This window comes from Triturus cristatus, chromosome 9, assembly GCF_964204655.1.
Source record: "Triturus cristatus chromosome 9, aTriCri1.1, whole genome shotgun sequence".
NCBI lineage: Eukaryota > Metazoa > Chordata > Amphibia > Caudata > Salamandridae > Triturus > Triturus cristatus.
Window position 1 is genome coordinate 51,966,322 of NC_140592.1, and position 24,742 is coordinate 51,991,063.

Consider the following 24,742-nt stretch of genomic DNA (forward strand, 5'->3'; position numbering starts at 1 on the left):
TCATTGGTTTTCGGAGCCTCCCTAATTGCACCAGAGTTCATTTGTTACAGTAGCTTCCCCTGGATCCATTCATGTATCAAGCCCCGATTTGTCTGCATTCGCTTTGGTCACGTGGGGGCACACCTACAACCCTTTTGTAAAATGCAATTCAAAGTCTTCGCAAGAACGATTAGCTCGGATTTGATTGGCTAGCCTGGAATCCTGTCCCTCTTTAAACATTTAGGTTTTGATTGCCAAGTTGTGCATTGCAACCGTAGCTTTATGGCTTTCGTTTTAACTTTTTACATGCATCTGTCAGGTCTGACGTGAGTGGGTGGCTCTGTGTGTGGGTGAGTGGCTTTTTGTAAGTGGCTCCAAGCGTGGTGGCTCTGTCTGTGTGTGGGTAACTGTGTGTAGGTGGCTCTGTGGGTGGCTCTATTTGTGTGTGGGTTGCTCTATGTGAGTGGCTCTGTGTGGGTGGCTGTGTGTGGGTGCAAATGCAATAGGTCTCGCATTTGAGAGTGATTAAGCTATTGACATTTTAAATAACAATGCCGTTTCTTTAAATGTTTTAAAAACAAAAATAATGTCATGAGCAATGCCAATAGCTCTAACTTTAACAATGCAGAGACTATTGCATTGTAAATGCTTGTTAAATATAGCATTCTGAGAAGGTTGTGTACTGCAGCAATCTGGGATTTTATTGTGCTTTAAAAATAAAAAATTCAGAGATGGCAGTGTGATCCTGGATACGCTGTCGCTCTTAGAGCTTTTGTTTTTTTATTTTAGTCCTCGGTTTACCATTCTGAAACTGCAGACCGTATTCGCGACCAGTAAAAAGACCATAAGAAAACCTGGTAAAACAAATAGGTTTCATTGACGTCATTGTGACTTTGCCAACATCTGTTAATCAAGTGTCAATATCCAACAATTTATAAATCTTGTGACAGTTAGAAATGACAGAATGAATACTGTTTAGAATTATTAAGGAACTGTGAATCTCCAAATGCAGACACAAATGAACTGCACAATAGCAGCATGTGAATCTCCCCTGTGCAGGGCAGAGTACAAAATAGCATCAGAAATGATCAGTTGGTGTACTTACCCAGAATCTCCGAGAATGATGACTTTGAGCAGCACTTTCTTCCTGGATGTCATCTTTTACAACTGAAAGAAAGAGAAGCATTGTCAGCTGGGCTAGGTATTGAGGACTTCGCATTACTATTTTTCTGTCCTGCAACAAAGCACGGATATGATCTTGCTTCCAATCCCTTTTCTCAACTCACCTACACCTCAACACGTGAAAGTTTAAAACATAGGGATGACGAGTCAAGAGGTGGATTTCTTCAACAAACGAAGAAGTTGTAGCTTAGTTAACATTAATCATTATAATAATCTGTGCTCTCGTCAGCCACAGAAGGGAGAATTCGGTGATGGGCAAAACATCCTACATTGTTATATAAAAATATAAATGAGAGCTAGCTTCTTCAAGAGTCGAAAGAGTGAATTCCTGAAGCATGAATGCGGACAAAGCCAATGTAACCTGGAGCCACATGGACCGATCAAGGGCCATCCTATTTATAAAGCGAAGCCTCACATAATATTCAGGGCACCACAAACACTGTTCCCAAAGGAATGACTGCATAAGGTAAAACCTCTGGACGCTGACAGCAAGTGCCAGACAACCACTTCTCCCCCGACAGAATATTAATATGAACAGTGGGTCAAACGGGAAGTCTGGAAATGGAGAACTGAATTAAATTCATTTTAAACTGAGAAAGCATGCCCGAAAATCTGGGTGTAGTGAAATTGCATCTTTAAGGCTACATAAAAAACAAAAGCTTCACTAAAATCACATTTTATTTAAAATAAATAAAGATTTGTAAAACTGGATATATTGGTTCACTAAAACGTCACAGAAAAGTGGTCTAGCATAAAAAATTAAACCGTGTTTGAACAACCACTGCCCTGCTGTTCATGCAACTTAAGTCTAAAGCAGTTACTACACTGCTAGTCAAGTTACTTAGGTAAATAACTAATTGCCACAGAAAATACACAAATGTAACGCATAGAAGCAACGCATAGAAGCAATGCATAAACCATCATGTGCTGCATAACTAACACTTTAAAAAACATCCTAGTTTCTTGCTCAACCTGATCAAAAGATAATATAGATACACACTGGTGTGCAATGCAGCATCAGATACCACAGAAGTTAACAGGTTACTTGCAGCTGTTGTAATTAAACATTAGCAGCCGCTTGCCAGATACTGTACACATCCAGTGTGAGCATCCTTATTTTATGGGCTGAGGGAAAGGCTTGTCTGTAGCAGGGGAACAAAAACAAAAAAAACCTCAGTGGATAGAAGAATGGAGATTCTCCAGTTACCTTGCAGAGAGAATCTTGATTTCATTAAAGTGAAGGAGGCTAACATTATGCAATAACCTTTTATTGCTACCCTAACATACAGCTCTTTAAAGAATATTCAATTCAACATAAATAACATTCCATCATCATATAGCTACATGACAACTAAGAATCTTCCTCTTTAAGCTGCGACGAAAAATGCCACAGTTCCATCTGAGACTTACATGAGAGAATTACCTAGAATAAAATGGAAATCAAGTAATACCGATGGGAAAAATATCAGGTTACAATTCTCAGCACATGACAGAGTTAGAAATCAACAATGTCATTCTTAAAATCACAATATTACAGAAACACTTTAATGCATAAACATTCAAACAAAGTACTATTTATAACTTAACTAATATAAAGTAGCAGGGTGTGGTGAGTGGGATAATGTTACCCACTTTTATCTTTAAAGAAATCAAGATTCTCTCCGCAAGGTAATTGAAGATTGGCCATTTCATTACAAGACCGGAGGCTACCATTATACACGTTTAAAGCTTCCCAGTGCCACAATGTTCACATGTTGAACAGGTCTAAGATAAAAAATTTCAAAAGTGCTAAGACTTGAGCAGTCTGCTGATTTTAGTACATCTGCAAGTGTATCTCCTGCTCAAAAACCCTTACTGGCCTTTGCAGCCCTAGATGAGCGTGCACCAAATCTAGATAAATCTATTCATGCTTCCGACATCACTACTCTCACCCATCTAGAAATGATAGCTGTACATACTGCCTTAAACTGTTTAATTTAGGAAATTAGTAACTGATCCTCACCATCTGGTCTAAATTCTAACATGGTTTGTTCATAAACCTTCATGCAAGCTACTACACAACTTTTGACAGTCTTTAAAAGAGGGATAAAAAAAAAATGCTCAGGCATTGTTTTGGTTCTTTTCCATATCTCGAAGTGAACCCATTCTGCAGAATAGTACCCACTGCAAATCTGTAGAGCCTTAACATCCAATACCCTTCTAAATGAAATGAAACCTAGTAAGGTTGCTAACTTGAATATTTGAGAGGAAGCAATTTTCAGGCCAAGAGACAAACAGGTCAAAGACAAGGTTGGCATTCCATAATGAATTATAGCTAGCCCTAGGCGCTTGTCTAAGTCTTATACCCTTAACTACTCTGCGAACCAAAGGCTCACTACCAATTGCAAAATCATTCACTAAAGTGTGTCCTGCTGAAATGCTAGATCTGTAACAGTTAGATAGGACAGACCTAATCTGAATAAACCTGCAAGATAATCTGCTATTTCTACTACAGGAGCTTCCACTGGATCAACATTCTGTTCCAAGCACCAACTACATCATTTCTTCCAAACTCCTGTACATCTTACACTGGCAAACACAAGGAGATGATGACGTAGTGCTGAAACTTTTCAGACACTCAGCCCCAGTCACAGATCTGGGTTGAATCCATCATCATTCTTTAGCTCACTTCCCCACCCCAGTTCAGACATAGCTATATAGTAATCAGTCTTGACCCTGTGCCTCATGTGAATAGTCCAGCCCGAACTGCCAAGCCATGTCTTCCCTGTCTTCCTGGACCAGAAACAAGCATCCTGGGACCGGTTTCGGACTGACAGTTTGGGATGGACTGTTCCCATAAAGAACAGGGTCAAGACTGATTTGCATATGGCTGGGTCCAAACTGGGGTGCTGTGGCAAGCAAAAGAATGGATTAAACCCAGATCCTTGTGACTGGGGGTGAATGTTTGCATTGTCCAGCATTCCGTACAGCAATTGTTTCTTTTGCATATATCTTATACTGGTGCCAGGTGCCCATGACTCATCCAATGTGTTCTTAGCCTCTCCTGAAAGCCCAGAGTGGCTTTTGGATCTCCTGAAATCCTCCAGACAAAAAGGCTTACGCTTCCTTCTAGAACAAAAGGATGTTCCTCCCCATCCCGTCCTATTAACAGACCTACAACTCCTGGCATTAAGTGTGGAATTTCCATTGATAGCTCCATCCCTCAAGGGAACCACACGTGTTCCAAAAGGAGGTCACTAGTACACTCTTGGACCGTTCTTTCTGTACCATCAACAAAACCCTTTGTATTAATGTGTGGAGGGGGGGGGGAGGGGGGGGGGGGCAATTCTCCATTACAAATCTTGAGTAAGGCATCCACTGCTAAGGCCCTGGGGTCTGGTCTCGAACTGTAATACCGGATAAGTCAGTCTGCTTGCAAATAGATCTACTGCAAAGGGGCCCCACAAATTCTGAATCCCCTTAAAAAACCGCAGGTTCAATTTCAGATAGCTGGAATCCAGTAGTTATCTAGATTTGCAATTTGCTCTCTTATTCTGAAGACCTGGAATGAATTCCGCCTTCAATAAGATCTTCTGAGCCCAACAGAAATACTAAAATTCTTTGGCTAGATCCGCAAGCGGATTTGACCTTGCTACCCCCGGCGGTCAAATTGAGTAACAGAATTAAGACAACGTGGTTACTTAGGGTGTCTCTAAAACTCAAGGCGTTCAGGCCTGCCAACATCTCCAAGCAGTTTATGCGTAAGGGGAGTTCCTCCCGGGACCATTCTCTCAGCATGCACCCCCCCCCCCCCCGACCCCAGTCTGTCTAGGCTATTTCCAAAAATGTATTTCTTGTTCTAGCTGTCCAGATTGTTCAACCACTATTGGAGGTCCTCTCAAGCCTCGTGGGATAGAGGAACTGAGTCTGTATACCAAATAACTTTTCTTAAACCTAAGGTTTTCAGTTTCTGAAGAGCCCTGTAATGCAACGGTCCTGGGGAGACAGCCCTGCTGTCCTCCTCAATACTGGCTATGCTTGCCAAACCCCTCAGACTCACCACATCCTTCGAAAGACCATAAGCTACCTCCTTCTCGATTTGGTTAGCTTCTTCCGAGGGAGACACAACTGTGTCTTTGTGGTATCTACCTAAAATCCCAGGAACTCCAGACGCTGTGTAGGGACCATAATTGATTTCTCTATATTGATAATAAACCCTAACTGCTCCAAGTTCTTTTGTCCACTTCATGTGCATCAATTCTTTCTGATCTTGAGACATCAGTAGTATGTCATCTAGGTAGATCACGAAGCGTACTCCCCTCCATCTCAAGGAGGCCACCACTACTGGTCTTAGGACATTGGTGAAATACCAGGGGGCTGATGAAAGCCCAATGAGGAGGCAACAAAACTGGTAGAGAGTGCCCTTCCAACTGAAGCCTAAGTACTTCTGACTGTGAGGATCCATAGGGATTGCGAAGTAAGCATCCTTGAGATCCAACTTCACAAGCAAGTCTCTTGCAAAATGTCCCTTAAAAGATAGATATCCTCCCATCTTGAAGTGTCTAAAGAACAAATATCTACTTTAAGCCTTCAGAATGATAACTGGTAGTCAGGCCTTGCCCTTTTCTACTAGGAAAACTGTACAGACTCTCCCCCCCCCCCCCCCCCCCCCCACGAGCTGGTCCCCTTGCAGTTTGTTCCTTTGAGAAACATTTGCGCTACTTCTTAATCTACTAGATCTAAATGTTCCTGGTCAAGGGAAAGCTCTTGGTAGAATTTATTGGTAAGGTGTTTCGTAAAAATCTATTTTGAGCCCCTTCACGTTTTGTAAAACCCAAGAATCTTTTGTTATATTGGACCATACCTTTGGTAAATGACAACCTTCCCCCTACCTTTAAAAGAGAAGAACCAAATTTGAGAGGGTACTCCTACCTCGATCACCAGATCCCTGGTATCTGCCCATGTAGCTTTGAGAGCAGGGAGGTTTGTTCTCTCTGTGGGAAGAAGTTGCTTTTTCCACAAAGTTCTACCATACCCTCGTTGGTCATGACAATAGAATTGGGACCTTTTCTGACCACAGCCTTCAGGCAGTCCCCTACTGTCGGCCCTTCCAAAATCTATTGATGAACATGCATCACATATTGCTTTGAGTTCTGCTAAAGGTGGAGAACGTTGAAACATACATCCCTAAAATTTTAATAAAGCTCACTCCAAAGAGTAGGCCGTTGAAATCTCCCCATGTATCTTTATTGGCAAGGTCACCTAGTTTTGGATAGATTCTCATCAGAAGAGCTCTTATTTTGGAAATTAATTAGTCATTAGAATTACCAAGTAAGCATAGAGCTTGCTGGCTCCATCCACGGAGGAGTTTAACATCCGCAGGCACCCCCTTAAAGGAAGCCTCCTCAGCCAGGTCTACTATCTCGGCCAGTGGGCCTAGAGTGTCAACTACTTTATTTTGACACTGTATAAGAGTGTTGTAAGCCTTCCTAGGGTCCCTTCCTGTTTTGAACAGGAAGGTCAACAACTCTGGATCTAAATTCAGTCATATTCCCGATTTGTTGTCCAATAAAGAGACTTTATTTAATGCAGGCGGCGTGCCGAAGACCTTTATAAAGAAAATTACAAATCCAATATTTGATGAAGGACGTCACATGGTCCATAGGCCTCCACTCAGACTGTAGGGTGCGTAATACGGGTGGGATTAAACATCGGCACCGAGGGGTCCCTTATAACTTTTGAAGTAGAAGGTGGTTCTAGGTCCTCATCCTGGAAATCTTTGTCTAACGTTTCCACACGGTCAAATCTACATTAGTCTGCCTCTTCACATTTGTCCATCTCAAATGGATATTCATTGGTAATAAAAACTGTGCTACTTTGTGCCATGAAGGCTACTCGATCCTTTAGTGCTGCGAGGGACACCCATGCTTGTTGCACCAAGATGGCTGCTCTCTCATTGTGCCGCTGTGGATACCATGGTTACTTGTAGCGCTCCAGCTATCTGATTGTTCTAGTTCACTTGCAGCACTCAGGCTGCCAATGGCGTGTGCCTCAGAGTGGTGTTTGGACCTTGAGGGCTTGTCACATCTTTTAGACTGAGGAGTTTCCTCTTGTGAGGGTATCAAAAGGTTCTTCCTCGGCTGTTGTATCTCGTATCAAGTACAGCCTCAAACGCCTCTTTTAGGGAAGATTTAAACTCCTGTCCAAAGTAACTTTTAAAGGTATCTTGGCTAAGGGAGGCATCAACCGTACCCTGCATGTTATTCTCTGACATTCTTACCCGATTAGATTAATATCTAGTCCAATTTCTCAGGAGAATAAACCCTTATTAGGTAAACAGTATAGCTAGGGGATTTTTCACAGTTCTCCTGTGGTCCTTTAATTTCTGTCCCCTTTGTCTTTACTTTCTCCTTTTATTTTGTTGCTATGTCAGATCAGGTTTAGAGAAAGGGGAGGCTGGCTTGATCGTTGTGTTGCAACTGTAAACAGCTGATGAGCTGGTTCGTTGCTTAGCAACTCTATGTACTGTGCTGACAACGGGTACGTGCCTGTTGTCCTACTTCTACTGCCTGTTGAGGCGCTTTTGTCCCCTACGTTTCACCGTTCCTGCGCCTCTCTGGACTACCACTTCTCAGATTACGAAGTCAGCGGAAGGCTCGGTTTGTGTGCAGACTTTAAGGCTGGTAGTGAGCTTTTCTTCTGGCACCAGTCACAGGCGGCCTACCGGCAAGTAATCGCTGGTCGGTCCCCCAACGGAGGGAAAAAAACAGCCTCTTTGGCACCAGCGGGAGGCCTCCTCTCCTGCTGCCTGTCTCTCATAGAAAGAGAAAGTGAGCGTCACGTGAGATATAAGCTGCAGGACGCTGATAGAGATGTGAGCGAGCTGCCGACAGTGGTCAGGCTCGCATTGAAAGGCGTACAGTGAGGAAAGAAACTGTATAAATAACTATCAAATCTAACCCAACCATAAGTTAGAAGGCGGTGGGGTGAGGGGGGGGCTACCAAATAGGTAAACTTACCTGATAAGTCTATTGATTGTAATAAAATATAGGCATTTGAAACAAGTAGAAGCATAGAGGTAAATGAAAGTGTACTTAGCTGTTGAGGAACAGCTAATAAAAGAGGAATATTCCTAGTTGTCACGGAGCTGTATGGCGTTGGAACAATCTGTTGAAAGGTCTATATTTATGATGTATTGAATATTCTAAAGAGCTGCATGTTGGTGCAGCAATAAAAAGGTTATTGCATAATGGTAGCCTCCGGTCTTGCAATGAAATTGCATAGGTGTTAGATTTTGTTTTCTATTATTAACACAGTTTTATTTCCACATCACTGCTATTTTACAGTTGCAAGTGACAAATATTTTGCCCCTTTCGGAGTTGATGAGTCTCCAATGCTAAGGTACCGCTTAATGCAGACACACCAAATGTGAACTGTACCAACTGGTCTCCACAGCGGCTTATTAAAGAAGGGCTGCCAAAAAATTAATGTGCAATTTGCCATTCATTGCAACTTAATAGGTTTCCACTGCTGCATAATTTAAGTGGTGCTGCTTATGATCCAGAATTAAAATTCATCAAAATAATTTTACGTTAACACATACTACTACCGTGCAACGTCCGAGTGACAATTATTTTAGATTGTGCTATAAAATTACAAATAAAAGACCTTAAATAAGCTCCGATGCAACAAAACCTTTAAAATCATCCGCCTGATTATGTGCTAAATTGGAAGCACCCTGCCAGAACTACACTGAAATTGGTAAGGGAGAAATAGGTAATGTACTAAACTGGTTCAATCCAGCCCAGACTTAAATCCAATGGTACATTTGTAGCAGGACAAAAAATGCTCTCTAACATCACTCCCGAAATAACGTGTGTGATTGAACAACTTTGAAAAGAAAAGCGGTCAAATGCGGACAAATCTCGGCTTTACAGGTGAAAAGAGAGCTACCCAACAGTCTCATTGCTAGAATTTCTGCTGGAGATGCTTTCACTTTGTATTCTCGTTATTTTCTTTGTAAATGAAAAGCTTTTTTTTTTTAATGGGGGAGCATGGGCACAAGTGGGAAAATCCCTATTTAAATGCATAGAAATTAAGCACTGAACCAGTGTTTAATACTTATGCTTTAAAGTAGGAACAAAAATACACAATGGAATAGTCTTGATAACAGTTATGTCAATACGCATGTCAATAAGGTAGTAAACCCAATATAAAAACTGGAGATTCCAGCTTAGCAAACCAGCTTATGACAGTAGGGCGATTTAAAATGTTTGTGTAACTTGGAAGATCTCTCCGCAGAAGTGAAGGTGAATGCAGTTTTGACCTTCTACTCTGAACAAACCAGACCATTACTGAAGGCGCAGCTCTCAGTTACTGAAATAAGAGTGCTTGCCATAATTACAACCGGTCACCCCTTAGTATTGACCTCTGCCCTACATTAAGCACCCTCTTCAACAGAACTTAGTTAAGTGAACCAAAGCAATACATACTTATGTTGAAGATAGGCTACAATAAGAGCTGGAAGGGCTCAAAATTCAGCCCTGCGAAATTTCTGTTAAACCAGCGTAATCTCAGAAACTTCACATTATTGCGGTTAGATGAAATTATGCTGTCCTGCCATGTGGCATAATTACTGCAGGCTCATGGGAACAATGTGAACAACCACTACACGAATGGGTATTGTTCACGGCACATGTGTTTATGCGCTATTTTTTTATAGCAAAAATTAGGCCAAACTAAAAATGGTACTAAATGATGGTTTAGCAGGTCACATAATTTGCTGAATTTTGTTATTACGCAAAAGCAAAATTACATATCCCTAGTCAAAGGCATTGGCAAGGCTGATCAGTATGGTGAGAGCACGGATGTGCAAGCTGATAAAATGTGTTTATGTGTACTGATCTATACATTATTACTCTTCCCCATGCACCCCCTTTCCCTATTGACAGCCTTTCAGACCACCCTTCCAGACTCTTGCATCTGGCATACCGTGGACATCTTCAGCATAATTGGAGCCATACATTTAACAGTCGGGCCACTCTTGGCATCAAGGGCAACACCTATGATTTACTGTGGCCATTGTTTGCCATATGGCTACTATTCCTGGTATAATTGTAGGCTTCACTAAAATAATGATGGCCATTCTTAACATATTATGAGCATGTTTGGAAAAAAGGTTACCCAAAACTTGTTCAATAGTAGCTCCGGAAAAACCATGAGCATTCTTGGCATTTTGTAGCAGTCCTTGGCCAAGGCCGGCCAAGGCCACCCAAGGCATAGTGATTGCTACCCCAGGCATAGTGATTGCTTCCTTGCAGTATTTTAGGCATCCCTGGCCTGATTGTGGCCACCACCTTCATAATACTGCTGAATTCTGGTACACTGGTGGCCTTGGCATAATGGCTGACCATTGTGATAGGTTGTACATCTTTATAACGTCCATGCCAGGCATTATAGAGGACAATCCATAGTATTACAGTGGCAATACTGGTCATGTGATAACAAAACCATGTGGGGCGGAAGCTGTCTTCTGCCAGCAGTTGTGTATGTGCGTACTTTATGATAAGGACAAGCTTAAGCTTGAAAACCAAATATGTATTCACCAATTATAAGGCCAGGTATATGGAGGCCAAAACGTTCTTTGTTCAGGAAATGACTAACATTTCTGTGGGAAAATTGGGGGTCTTTACGCAAAACAGGAAGCTTGGATGGGATAGTAAAATGAGTGTACTATTCAGAAACCAACAGGCTGATGATTCCTACCTTTGTCTCCCGTTATGCATAGCCTGACATTCAGCCAAGCTCCGAGCAGGAACTCCATTCAGTACCATTTTCACAGAAACTGCTGGGCGTGACCTAGTCACCAGTCTGCTTTGGATGCAACCCATTTGCACACCCAAAGCCTGTACCCACACACACTGTTCGCTATAACCTTTTAAAAAGGCACTAATCAGTAACCATGTCCACTGAGCCAACTGGGTCAGCATTTTTTGCTGTATGAACCACTGATTTTGGTTAGTCCCTGCTCTCCGAGTCCTAACTTCATTCACATCTTCGGTGATGTGCAAGGCCACGAGCAGAGCTCTCGTGGCCATGCGTGTGTAAATCACAATAAAAGGAAAGTGTAGTTCTTAGGTTCTGGATCATAATCATGCTGTCAGTTGAACCAACGTATTTCTAGGTTTAATAACAAAACACTTGTTTAAGTTCAGAACCATAAATTGTCTTTTAACAGTTGCAGTCAGTTTATGTAATTTGAATGAAGTACTTTGGGCTCTGGTCAAAGTAAGAGCCTTTAGGTTGGCACAAAAGTGTTTGGGTGCACGCAGCCATGGGTGCTTTAGCTCCAGTCACTGGATTAGACTGCAGCCAGTCTAACCTCCATGTATGTGTGAACACAAATCACTTTCTTTTAAACGAAGTTTGCTCCACCCGAAATGGCATCCTTTCTGCAACATGCAAATTCAGCAACAGAATACGTACCTGCACAGGATCAGTGAAACACCATTTGCCATCACAGGGGTTGGAACACGTGCTTTTAGACCCTTTTTACCAGGAAATATACAATCAACTGCTGCACCAGAAGATGTGTGGATACTCTATGGCGCCAGACATCCCAAAACGGCAGCTACAAGAAACTGGTTTGCCATACATAGACGATATCTGCAGATCCCAAAGTGTAAAAGGGACGAAGATACGCCCTTTACTATCCAGATTCTACTAGTTTCTGTCACGATCTGGATATAAATATAACTTGTTGGTCCAACCTACAAATATACAAAAAAAACTTCCTTAAAAGTCCAGCAAAACCTTTCGCAACGTATATCAAAACCAACTGAACACATCTGCACCAAGACACCAGAAGAGCAAATTTAATGGGACTTTCTACAGTCATGTACTGTTTGGTGTAGCTCCCCCACAAGTATTTTTTTTCCCTGTAGCCAAAACGGATATTCCAATAGTACTTAAAAAGGGAAATGCTACTCTTTGTTTGCAACTGGCAAATTTATAATCACTATTTGTTATTACCAATATCAAAAATCGTTTTTCCCTATTTGAAGTGAATAACCATTATTGGAGTCCATCAGCAACTCTGTATACGTAATAAACATACATCATATATAAAAATACATAGGCATAGAAACTGCATGGATAAATACACATCACAGCAATTGGTATACTGGTTAACCCTAAAGGTATTTTGCAGTTACTTTTTTCAGAACACTAAATGAAAAGTAAGCCTTAAGACGATGCAAGATTTCTGTATTATCAGGACGGGATATTTGCTGGCAAGATGGTCAAGCTGACCTCATATTATTAAATGCAAAGTTTGTAGTTAAGAAAATCTATTCCATGCTCTAAAAAACTGAAAATAGTCTGAAACCAGTGAAGAATCAAACTGCTTCCATTTGTTTGCAAACAAATACAATAACCTCAAAGAAATGCAACCACAATTTCAACTGAAGCATGAAATAGTAATATTATATATATATATATATATATATATATATATATATATATATATATATATATATATATATATATATATATATATATATATATATATATTACTGAAAAAACCATAGGTTTCACACATGTTATAGTTAGCGGAAATTTTACTGATAAAAAACCAATGAAATTCCCCCGTTATAGTTACTGCAGGCAACTATAACTCACGCGACCGCAATCCTCTGCTGATGCTAATACTGTATTTAGACACTTATTTGCCCATGTCTTCTTCCATACATTTTTAGCTATACATATATTACAAATATTTTTTTCAGAAAGACACATATGTCATCAGCAGAAGATTGCGGTCGCGCGAGTTATAGTTGCCTGCAGTAACTATAATGGGGGAATTTCATTGGTTTTTTTATCAGTAAAATTTCCGCTAACTATAACATGTGTGAAACCTATGGTTTTTTCAGTGAATTTGCAAGGTTTTTTAAATGCTAATTCCTAACTATAACGTGTGTGAAACCTATGGTTTTTCAGTGAATTTGTACGGTTTTTTAAATGCTAAGTTACTTTACGCCATTCGTGGCGTGCGCGCCCACTTAACGCAGTTCGTTCTGTGCGCGCACGGTGCGCTTTGCGCACCGCGCGCCCACTTTACGCAGTTAGTGCCATGCACACACGGTGGGCACCGCGTGCCCACGTTACGCTAGATGGGCCATGTACGCGTTTTGGGACCCCCCTTTTATCTCAGCCCCCGCTTGACGAATCCCCCCCCCCCCCCCCGAGACTTTCAGGGTAGGAGCGGAGCGTAGCGCCCCACCTATTTTGAAAAATTCGCGAGGATTCGTCGACCGGCGCAAAAGTTAATCAAAATAGAATGTTGCGGATTTCCTATGGAAACGTGGTCCTAACTATAACTACCTACTGGCGACCGATATATATATATATATATACACATACACACACACACACATATATACACACGAGTAAGACAAAAAACAGGTTACTAAAGGGGGGACCAATTAGATTGCAAAAGGAACTTCGAGCATTCATAAATCTACGACAAATCTATGTTCATAGTGAAAACTTGCCACTCATTCACAAGATACAAAATTATTTAAAAAAGCATTGTTTTATTGCCTTCACGTTTGATGGATAACACTGGAAATATAGCCACCTGCAAATGTAAAGTTAATTTTAAGAACCAGATTCAAATATGCTAAAACTAGCCATACCAAAAATAATGATTATAGATCGACTCAGAGGAAAGCTGAAGAAGAGTTTGGAGTAGCTTTTTAAGAGAAGGACAGCTGTGCATAAATGTACTAAAAGTGTGTCGAAACAGATAAAATTGAAACGGAAAGGATAGTTCCTTCAATGTCTCAAAGCCATTAGTTTGCTAGTAATTTGAAAAAAAATCGTGTTCTCCCCTAGTTTTAGGATGATTACACAATAAGATGTGAACATTAAGCCACTAATCAAATAAACCCCCAAAGCATTTGAGGTACCAAATGGGCATAAAATCAATACCAAACAATCACAATTCGAGTGCGACCTTGCAAAAGCTAGACACTTTATTGCCACAAAAAGAATTACATCAGCATTTTCCAATAATAAATCGGTAATCATTTGCAGAGCACCGAGGAGCATTGTAAACAAGCATTTACAATGCAATGGTCTCGGCATTGTTAAAGTTAGAGCTATTGGCATTGCTCATGACATTATTTTTTTTGTTTTTAAAACATTTAAAGAAACGGCATTGTTATTTGGCTCCATATAGCGCCTTATTAACTACCTATGCATCCTGCTGTCACTGCAAAACTTTGGTAACTGCTCGAATATCACAGATAAACAAAACACCGAACAAAACACCGAACAAAACACCACAGACCTTAACAAAACCAGCTTTGAACAAAAGAAGTAGACACAGGTAGGTACACCTTCAACTGACTCTTGACCCTGACTTGAATGTACTCCGAGCAAAAAAAACTAAATTTTGCTCACTCGTATCCCAAAAGATGGCCCCTTAAATCACATTAGAAGTTAATGTAAATTGCCTAATCTTAAATGGCCGCCGGGTCACGTGACCTCCCTACGGTGGCCAAAGAGGTTCTGGCACAGTCAGGTAAGCAAGATAAACTTCTACACACCAACATGTCAAACTAATTAATATCGTGTGCGATGATCGCACTGCCTGCTTTAAGTTTGAAAACTACAATAAAGCCTTGTTCGAGAGAGGCTTGAGGAAAAACGTTCGCGCACTCGCTAACGCTCCACTTGCAATGAACGGTGTCCCAGGACTCGAGTAAAACACTTGTGTGGCCCAAAAATCAAGCATCAACATGGTACAGCCTCGAGCGTGAAGAGAAAAAAACCTTGCACTCGACATACCATTGAGCGCGATGGTCTCGCGCTTCTCAAGCCAGTGGTGGCGCTGTGCACACGCGCTTGTCACCAACGAACATGCCAGCTCGAGCCTCGCAAGGGGACCCGTAATAAAATAAAATTGCCCCCACTAAACAATTGAGCTTCTAAGTGAAAATGACCATTAAATACTTCAGGCAAACAATCTAAGGATTTAAACATGCGTGCAGCGATAAGTGCCAAGTCAGAACAACAATTTCTTTAAAAATGGCAGTAATTTAGACGGATAAAGTCTATACTAAACACCTTAATGACAAACAAAGAACTTAGACAAACAAGCACACCACCGCCTTTCTCCGAGGCGAAGCAGAAATGCCACGGAGAAACGCAGTGGCGTTTTCGGATTCGGGGGAGTGTTTTTTTCTCTCCTCTTGCATTGGCTGGAGGAGAGAAAAACAAGCCTAAAAAAGGGAGTGGCTAAAAAGTGGAAAGAAGAGCACGGAACACGCCCCCGAATCTGAAAAAGACGGAGCCTATTTGGAGGGATGGCTCTCTCCTCCAATGGCTGGCCTCCGTTTAGGAAGCCAGCCAATGGAGGAGAGGCAAAAAGAGAGACGGGCTAAATAGCCACTCTAACATAAGATCTCCGGACTTCCAGTTCTGCCATTGGCAGACCGGACGGTCCCTCGACCTAAAAAGGGAAGGAGAAGAAAAGGAAAAAAAAAAGTGAACAGAGAAATCGTTCAGAACAGGAATGACCACGTATTAGTATAGCTACTTACACACGATAACATAGGCAGATCAAATAAAACGCAAGAGCTAGACACTAATGAGTCATTTCTTTCACAATGCCCAGGGGACCATCACAACATACATGCTCTATAATTCTTAACTCGGAAACACGTCTAAGTTACTGTTTTTTAGCTCATATCCCATTTGCCAAGGTACTAGTAATATGAGAGATTAACTCCCAATTTAAGTGTCACGACCGTGGCCTGATTTACAAAGCCATTTTTGCCATAAAGTGCAACTTAAGGATGCAACTGCAGCATTTACCACAATAAGCCACAATTCTGATTTACAGAATCAGCATTAGAACAATTCTGCATTTGATGTGCTCAAAGCAAAAAACCCTTCAGCATGAAGGAATTTCAGTATGAGAACATCTGCGCACAAGTTTTTGGCCATTTCAAGACTGATTCACCTCTAAACGTTGGTGATCTCATTCAAACGCAAGGTACTTGCCACACTTTTGCATGTAGTTTCACCAACCCTCTATGGGTGAAAGCACTCAGAATTATTCTAAGGAAGGGTAGGATTAAACCCAGGTTTCTAGGATCGGGAAGGAATACCAATTGCATCCAAACGTATTGTTTGCTTGACCACAGGGATTGACAAAAATAGCCTGAGCAGCATTTTATAAGCAAGAAGCTGCTTTCATCAGACCCCAGTGCCAGCAGATGAAATCCTTTACAAGCTCCGTCACATTAATGGGGCGCTTTATGATCAATTACAGAACTCCAGAGCCTCTCAACAAGATGGATTTGGTGTACAAATGTAGGCTAAAGTACTCATGAGCAAGCATGTGCTGTGTCATCTCGTTGATATCATCCAATGAATTCTACCCCCATGCTCGAATCTTTAAAATAGGAGCATATGGCTTGTAGCAGGTTGCTTTCACTGCCCTCATCTGAGGCAGAGTGGAAGCGCAATGACTGCAGAACTGTGCATGGTACAGGGTGGCATCATCAACTGATTAAGTGGACAGAAGATTACTTTGCCATGTGTGTTGTTACAGACCAGGGGAAAAGAGGACAGACACAAAATTGTCGAGTAAAGATTTGTTTTTAAATAGTGTATCCTACAAACATTTGCTGTTTCTATATGGTTCATGACGTGTAAATACAACTCAGTTATACATAGTCTTACCTATTTCTTTTCAATACGCGTTCTAATCATACACGGATTTTGCTAGGCCTCACAATAAAAACATTAAAAAAAGAGCACATCATGGTTATTTGATTTTCCTGAAGAGAAAGATTCAGTTTACCTAAAATCTTGGGGTCATAGGAGCGAAAATGATCTTGACGCAAGCCGTACACAAATCAAAACATAACCATCACAAACTTCAATCAATACAAAATTAGAGTAAAATAAAGATTACAAGCAAGTTAGCTAAAGGTCCCCAAACTAGCACTCGTTTTCTTACGAATATAAAAGAAAAAAAAAAAAAGTTAGAGCCTGAGGACCACTACTATAGCTGCCGTCATCAGACTAGAACTTTTTTTGCTGGTGCTGTGCAACATTTTTTTTTAGGGTGGGTTGGAACATGGGGGCAGCATTGCCACGCATGTGTTCACCTGCTGATCGACACAAACACCATTTTCTTTTTTAAAGTATTGATACACGATGGTGGCTGCAACTTGGATCAGTAAAATAAAAGGTTATTGCCCAAGACCACTTTTAAAAATGCATCCGCTCCTGGACCTTATAAAAATATGAAAACCATTTGCCCTATAAAATAAAAAAAAGTTTTTTTTAGTAAAAACTTCAAGAGGTGAGGGAGCAACAGAGGTGCGAGTGGGGAAATTTAAGATTACCTCCTTGGGTGCTATGGACGTGCTGGAGACGTCCATAGCACACTGTTGCTCATGTGCTTAGGACATGTCTGGCACGCCCAAACACCCACCCATGAGGGCGGGGAATAATGGCTGGTATTCTCAGCACTACATGCCTTCACAGGGAATGAAGTGCTTCTACAGCCATCACAGCCCCTCCTTCAAAGGTCTGATCTCAGTATATGCAGGGGGCTGCCACTGACCCTGGTTTGATCTGTTCCTGTCACAGGAACTAGGCCAGGCCACACAAGAGAGGCAGCGTTTTTATCAGGGCGCAACACTGGGTGGTCAGAATTTTGTGGATCCATGCGGAGTCCAGAAGTAAAAGTCAGACAAGCAAGGAAAATATGCAATTTTAACCTAATGTTTGAGGTTTGCAGGGCATTGTAGGTAAGAAAACATAGTATGAGGCACACCACCCTGGACTGCCGCCGATCCTACACCCAAAACCTGCAACTACTCTTTTTATTGATGTAGCCACACTGAGTTTTCCCCGTCCACCCACACAGGTGAGGAACCATTTTTTTTAGGTTTACAAAATGGGTGATTGTCACAGAAATGAGGGTAACATGTATGTTTGCAATGCATTGTGGGGTTCCACACAAGGCACTACCCTCGACTCCCATGGATGTGTAGTTTTCAGAAATGTATTGTTTGGTAGGTTTCCCTAGGTGCCGGCTGAGCGAGGACCCGAAATCCACAGCAAGCCAAATTGTAAAAGTAAGGGGCAGTTTTCAGTAGAATAATCTGAAGTTTCAAGCTGCGTTAAGGCCTTTTCCTGTCGTGAGCGCTAGGTCCAACCACACAAGTGAGGTACCACTTTTAATTGGAAGACATGGGGAAACACTGGGTGTTTGAATTATGTGGGGATCTACAAATTTCTAGACTTTTCCTGGCCAGAAATGTGAGGAGAATTTTTTTGTTTAATAAACCAAAGCTGGGTAAAAAAACATCATAAGAGCCACAAAAGTCATGACACCCAGGACTTGCCCTGGCGTCTTTCAGAAATGTTGGGTTTAACACATTTCCCTGGGAGGCCTCAGAGCTAGGACCCAAAATGCAACTACCCACGTTTTCAAAAAAAGGCACGAATTCGGTTGGGTGAAATAGGACACCTCCATGTCACGGTTCGGGGTGTTTAGTAACACAAGCGGGGCACAGTTTTTAAAATCGGGAGACATGGGAACAGAGAATAGTAGAACACTTGCTATTACCAACTGGATTGCTCTGCATTTGTGGCCAGCTAGTACGCAAGAAAAAAAATATTTAGCAAAATACTCCAAATCAAATGATAGTTTTGGTAACCCCAAATTCAAAAGGTGTACAAATAACTATTCCTAAACTTTTTGAATTTCAGAAATACACAAGTTTCCTAAAAATTTTAATTTTTTATTTCACCATATAGACTGCAGTATAGTTGGTACAAAATGAAAAATCAGTGTAAAATGCAGCTCATTTGTTGACTCTGGGTAGCTAGCGACAAGTTGTATATGAAAACGTAGCCACAAATTGATGTTTGTCCTACAAATTCAGTGTTTTGTTTCAACAGTTAGTTTCTTTGTGACAACCTTGACTGATCTACACAAATGACCCACTTGTTGAATGCAGGTTGTGTCTCCTTTCACAATGTTATACCTTTCCTGGATCATCCAGGGATTTGGCACCTGTTTCCACCACAAACTGATGGTAGGCTGAAACCACAAAAGTTAGGAAACATGGATTTCCTTATAAAAAATGATAAACCTGTAGTAACAAAAACAAGCATTGGCACAGCCAATAGGTCTCGCCTTTTGGACATAAGAAGTGTTTAGGCATGCAACAGTTGATGTTGCACCAGGAAAATTGTGCTGCATAATTAAATACTTATAAGGTCCCAAAGGCAAGACCTATTGGCTATGCCAATGCTCGTTATTTATTGCTTTATTTAATGCATTGTTTTAGAGCACCGACTTTACCCAAAGGTGTCAGCACTTAATAGAACCAAGTACGTTACATGAGGAAAATTGTACATATTTACACATTACAGATACAAACACATACTTGTGTCAATCCTGGATTTAACCCACCAACATGTTACATTATGGGACTTGTAGTTCTGCCTTGTCAGTTAAAAAGCCAGGACTGGCCCACTGTGCCACACATCAGGGGGTTGCTTGCCAGCTATGCATAAGCAGCGAGGCTGGGCGAGTAGGGGGGGGGGGGGGGGCAAGGGACTCCACGGGGTGCTGGAGGAAGTGAGCTGGGCAGAGAGGCGAGATGGCTGGAAAAGGGGAGAAAATGCGGTTTAGGGGAAGCGAGAGTACGGAAACATTTGACTGATGTTACTGAGGGCAGGGAGGAAAAAGTTGTTTAACTGTTAAGGCGCGAGGGCAATGAGCTGGTGGGAAGCAGCTGAGCGTGGTAAGGTCATAGGACGCAAGGCGGCTGAGAGGGCAGTGATGTCTGGAGCATGGACAGTATGTAAAACTGTGCCCGCGCCCGGTACCCAGCAACAGCACGACTACTCGTGCGCCTCGGTTACAGTGGGAGGAGGGGTAGGCTCGCCATCGGCAGCAGATGCAGTATGACATTTGTCACAGTAACAGTTCACTGCCAGGAGGCTCCTAGCCTCCCCTTCACCTGCCACACCTTCCAGGGTAGTGTGAGAGACCCTCGGCACTTCCCCTTCACCCAGCCTGGCAGTGGGCAGTCCCTCGGCACTTCCTCCCTCTCCCCTGCAAGAGCCACAGGGACCAGACGATGTCCCCTGCAGGAGTGTCAGCGAGGGACCTCCCGCCCTGCACTGGGGGGGGGGGGGGGGGGAGAGGAGACCCTAAGCCCTTCCGCCGCCCCGCCCCACTGTGCACAGGGCAGTGGTGGAGACTACAGGCAGCGTGGGAGGGGAGGGACCGACGGCAGAGGGGACAGGTCCACAGGCAGGGAAAGGAAACAAAGCTGGCAGATACGGCGGGGTGCTATTGACCGGTACTGGGGGAAGACAGCAAGGGGTGCAGAGGGAGTTGGGTGAAAAGTGCAGACACTGGTTGGGGTGCTGTGACACGATGACTGCAAAGACACTAAGTGCAGAGGGATTCAGTGACACTAAGTGCGGGGGTATGGAGGCGCAATGACAGCGGGGGTGCAAAGAAGGCGTGAGTGCAGAGACAGGGGTGTAGAGGTAGAAGGGTGCAGAGAAGCCAACGGTGCATAGAAAGCGGGGGCAGAGACATTGAGAGGGGACGCCAGGGGTGCAAAGACACCTTTACTTCAGAGACACTAGTGCAAGCGCAGCATGGTGGAGAGGGGCGGTATAGAGGCGTAGACTGCAGGGGAGCTGACACTAGAACACAGGTGCAGCAGTCTTTAAATTGTAAATTTCCAAGTCATTGTGTCACTTTACATTTTTAAAACTCTATACTGAAATTTTTTAGAAGGGCGAGTATAGTGCTTTGTACCAGAAGTACATTTAGCGGTGGTGATTATGTATTTTGTGAAATAGTTACAAATTAAGCCAATCAGGAAAAAGACATTTTCAACATTCTTCTGTGCCTACATATGTAGGGGAAAGAGGATATTGCCGTTGCAGCCCGCGAGTGGTCCATGCGTGAGAGAGGGGGGGGGATGGGGAGGGGGGAATAGTAGGTGGTGAGCCCGGGAGTGGTGCGTGCGTGGTCTGCTAATTTTAAGGCACTGCACTAGTGGCGCGCCGCTGCGGGCTCTCGCAAGCTGGATGCCACCACAAGCACGAGTGCAGTGCTTGAAAATGAGCGACAGCTAAAGGCCCTCCTATGCAGCGCATGCGCGCTACGTAGGCGAGAACTAAAAAGGAATACATATTAAAATTGATACAACTGTTCATTATTTTAGAAGGGAAACTGCTTAACAACCATGGTGTTAAAAGCTGGGGTTGACGGTGAAAGGGAGTGCAACACTGAGCTTAGTTTTGGGAGTGACGAGGGGTGAGCAGCACAACAGAATAGAACAAGAATGCATGTGCCCTTATGGAGTGCCTAAAGGAAAAAAAAAAAAAAACCAAGCATTGGGATAGCCAATAGGTCACGCTTTTGAGCCCTTACAAGTTTTTAGCAAGCGCTATTGGCTATGCCAATGTGTTTAAGTTATGTTGTACAGCAATGTGGCTACTGTCCAGCATGTTGATATGTTATAATAAAGAAGTGTTAAGTATTTGTTACCAAGAAGACATTATGTATAACTGAACAACCTTATTAAAAAAAAATAACGGATTAAAAATGTCTGAGGTTTTGTTTGTTTTTGCAATGCTGGCAACTTCTTCCTGCCTGTTTGAATATTTGTTTGTTATAGTTTATGTTATGGGGATGATACATAAACAGGAGGGTGGAAGTTGGGAAACAGTACCTAAATTACAACACGAGGAACAGACAGCAAGGGAGAATGTACAAATGCCAAACTGCGAGGGCAGACTGCATTTATGGCAATGGGGCACATTAGAAATTGATTGAACAGAGTATGAAATCAGTATCTAATGTATACAGAAGCTTTGAGGGGGGAGAGGGAGAAAAGAAATAAACATGTGAGAAATACTGACCGTAAGAGAGGAAAATAGATTAGAAAGAATGCTACCTATAGGAAGGACAAATGGTGATAGTGAAAGAAACGAGAAAAAGAGCAATAAATTGTGTGTGTATGCGCTTGTGAGAGAGAGATATAGAGGAAGCGTAAAAGAATGCATGAAACAGAGGGCGCGCGCGTGCACTGCGTGTGAGAAGGAGTGTGACCATTGAGGAAGTGAAATAAATAAGTGTTAATTATGGGCCTTAAAGAAGGAAGAATTAAAATTCACCATATCAAGCTGAATGCACGTAAATATGGACCACCGTGAAGGAGGAAAAGCCAAATGAGCAACAAGAATGTGCCATTATGTAGAGAATAGGCTCACTGTAAGTAGCGCAACAAAATTCTATTAGCCCTTAACAGGACCAAGTTGATGTAATGGTCAGAGCTGCCTACTTCGGAGCAGCTGAACCGGATTCCAGTCTCGGTGTCGCCTCAACAACCTGGGATTCTGGGCAAAACACTTAATCTCCCAACTAACGAATGTGCCCTTAACGGCATCAGCTGCGCTGAAGGATATCAGAGACACTGGGAGGGAGGGCAGCAGCCATTGCAGAAGCAGATCACAGGCAGACCAGAGACAGCTCGGACAACAGCCATCGCAGAAGAGACGGAGGGCCAGGATCACAAGGGGTTCATAGAGACAGCTGAACGGCAGTGAGAGCCGAACGGACGCAAGTAGGTCAGCAATTTTGGAAGACCGGGTTTGGGTTACAATACGAGGCAGCTGGAGGGTAGCTGCTTCAAAGGAAATAGACCTCCAGGTGGGGCTTAAAATGATAGGTAATGAGACACCGTGAACCCAGACAGCAAGAGACATCTGGCTACAGATGTATGGTAATAGCGAATGATTACAAAAGAGACCCTCGGATTAAGATCAGGATACCCAGGAAAGAAGAGGGGCAACGGAACCCTTGCGGAATAGACAGTTCTGATAAATAAATGACGCTAGTTGATTGCAGTAAGCGGATTTAGTGAATGCTCTGTTTTTATTAACACATGTATTCTGTGCACAGTTGCTGGGTGTGGCGGGGGTACATGCCGTCCACCAACTGTTTTCACGGGGTAGGCGCCATCCATCCTGCAACAAGTGGACCCCACTGAAATAGGATTAACTTTTTCCGGTGTAATTCTCAGACCACAGGACACATTTAGCAGGAACCTACAACTTGTCTGCTTTCATTTCTAGCAGCAACATGTAGGTGGCTTTTCATATTTCAGACTCCAGCTGAGCCCTTAACAAAGGCCGAATTTAAGGGGCCATCAGGCCTACTTTTGTTCCAACATCCTAGATGGGGCTACAAGAGTCTCAAACCTAGATCAAAATTCAAGGGAGTGGAAACAAAAGCACACAGCTTGCTATCGCTTCACAAACACCTAGGAGAGGCATGCTTTTTAAATTGTTCAATCCCTGTATATAAGATCTGGATGTACTGTAACAATGTCAGAAGTGTTGGTCTGCTCCAGTAGTTTACACAAATAATTTAAATGACACTTTGGTTTTATTTCTTTTATGGTACTACTTATCCCAATGCAGGGAGTCTGAGCGCTTTACATAACACGTACACATTATACATTGACAATAAATCCTATAAATGTGTAAATCAATGAGCAAGATGTGTTATATAAGACAGTGAGGGTTACAAGGTGTAGGAGTCGCATGTCCTTCATGCTTGCTGTGCTATATTAGAAGGATTACAATTTATGAACAGCGAGTAACAAAATGGTGTATTAAAAGAAGTAACTCACCTAGCTATATAAAATTTAAATAGGTCATCTGAATGTTAGAAGATGGGCTTTGCAGGAGACACATGAACCCTCTACCCTACTTTGATTTAAAACTGGGAATAGAGAAAAGACTGGTCCCTCCAGCAAATGCGTTACCATACAAACTTATTTTACAATTAATAGTATTCATTGGGATTCACTGGGCACGCAATTATCTCTGCAGCAGGTGCCTTAACCCCGTAAGATATTTTAAAATGAAGACTTTGCAAACAATTGAACTGAATAGATGTACTGCTATGTTTGTCCTTGTTGCAGCAGGAAGGACAAAGACAACAACCGTGTTAAGATCTGATGCCACTTCTTGTGATGTCACTTCCTAGGACATCAAGGTTTGATATATCACTTCCAGTGATGTCATGCTGTGATGTTAAGCATGATGCCACTTGCATACTGCCTAACTTAGTCCCTCCACATTTTTTTTTGTTTTTAATAAAAAAAAAAAAAAAAAAATTAAAAAAAAGGACTCCTATTGCAAGGCCACAAGTCGGCGGTGGATCAGCGTGTACAGAGTTCTTTACTATGATGGGGACTCCGGTTCCCTTAGAGGAAGCTGGTGTGTCATCCTGTGACACAGCACTGCAACTGAAAACACTGTACATGTGTAATCTGGCTTTAGGGAGGCTCTTAATCCCCACTGGCTGCATGAGAGAGGGCCAGTATGGAGTTATCTTTGAATCTGAGAATTAGCGGAACATCACAGTTCACGCTTTTATTGCATAATGAACTGCAAATGCAAGGCTAGTTTGTGCTTTGGAACACATAACCTTAACAACAAGCTTGACTGTTTGAATAAATACACC

At 42.4% G+C, this 24,742-nt stretch overlaps 1 protein-coding gene across 1 annotated transcript in view; it reads right to left on the minus strand.

The window, feature by feature from the left end:
* Positions 1-24,742, minus strand: part of RAB7A (RAB7A, member RAS oncogene family) — a 150,458-nt gene that overhangs the window by 96,643 nt on the left and 29,073 nt on the right. Inside the window, exon 2 of the mRNA XM_085624379.1 lies at positions 1,085-1,146. Coding sequence (XP_085480505.1) covers positions 1,085-1,137 — 53 coding nt within the window. The 5' untranslated portion in view covers positions 1,138-1,146. The remainder of the gene's footprint in view (positions 1-1,084; positions 1,147-24,742) is intronic.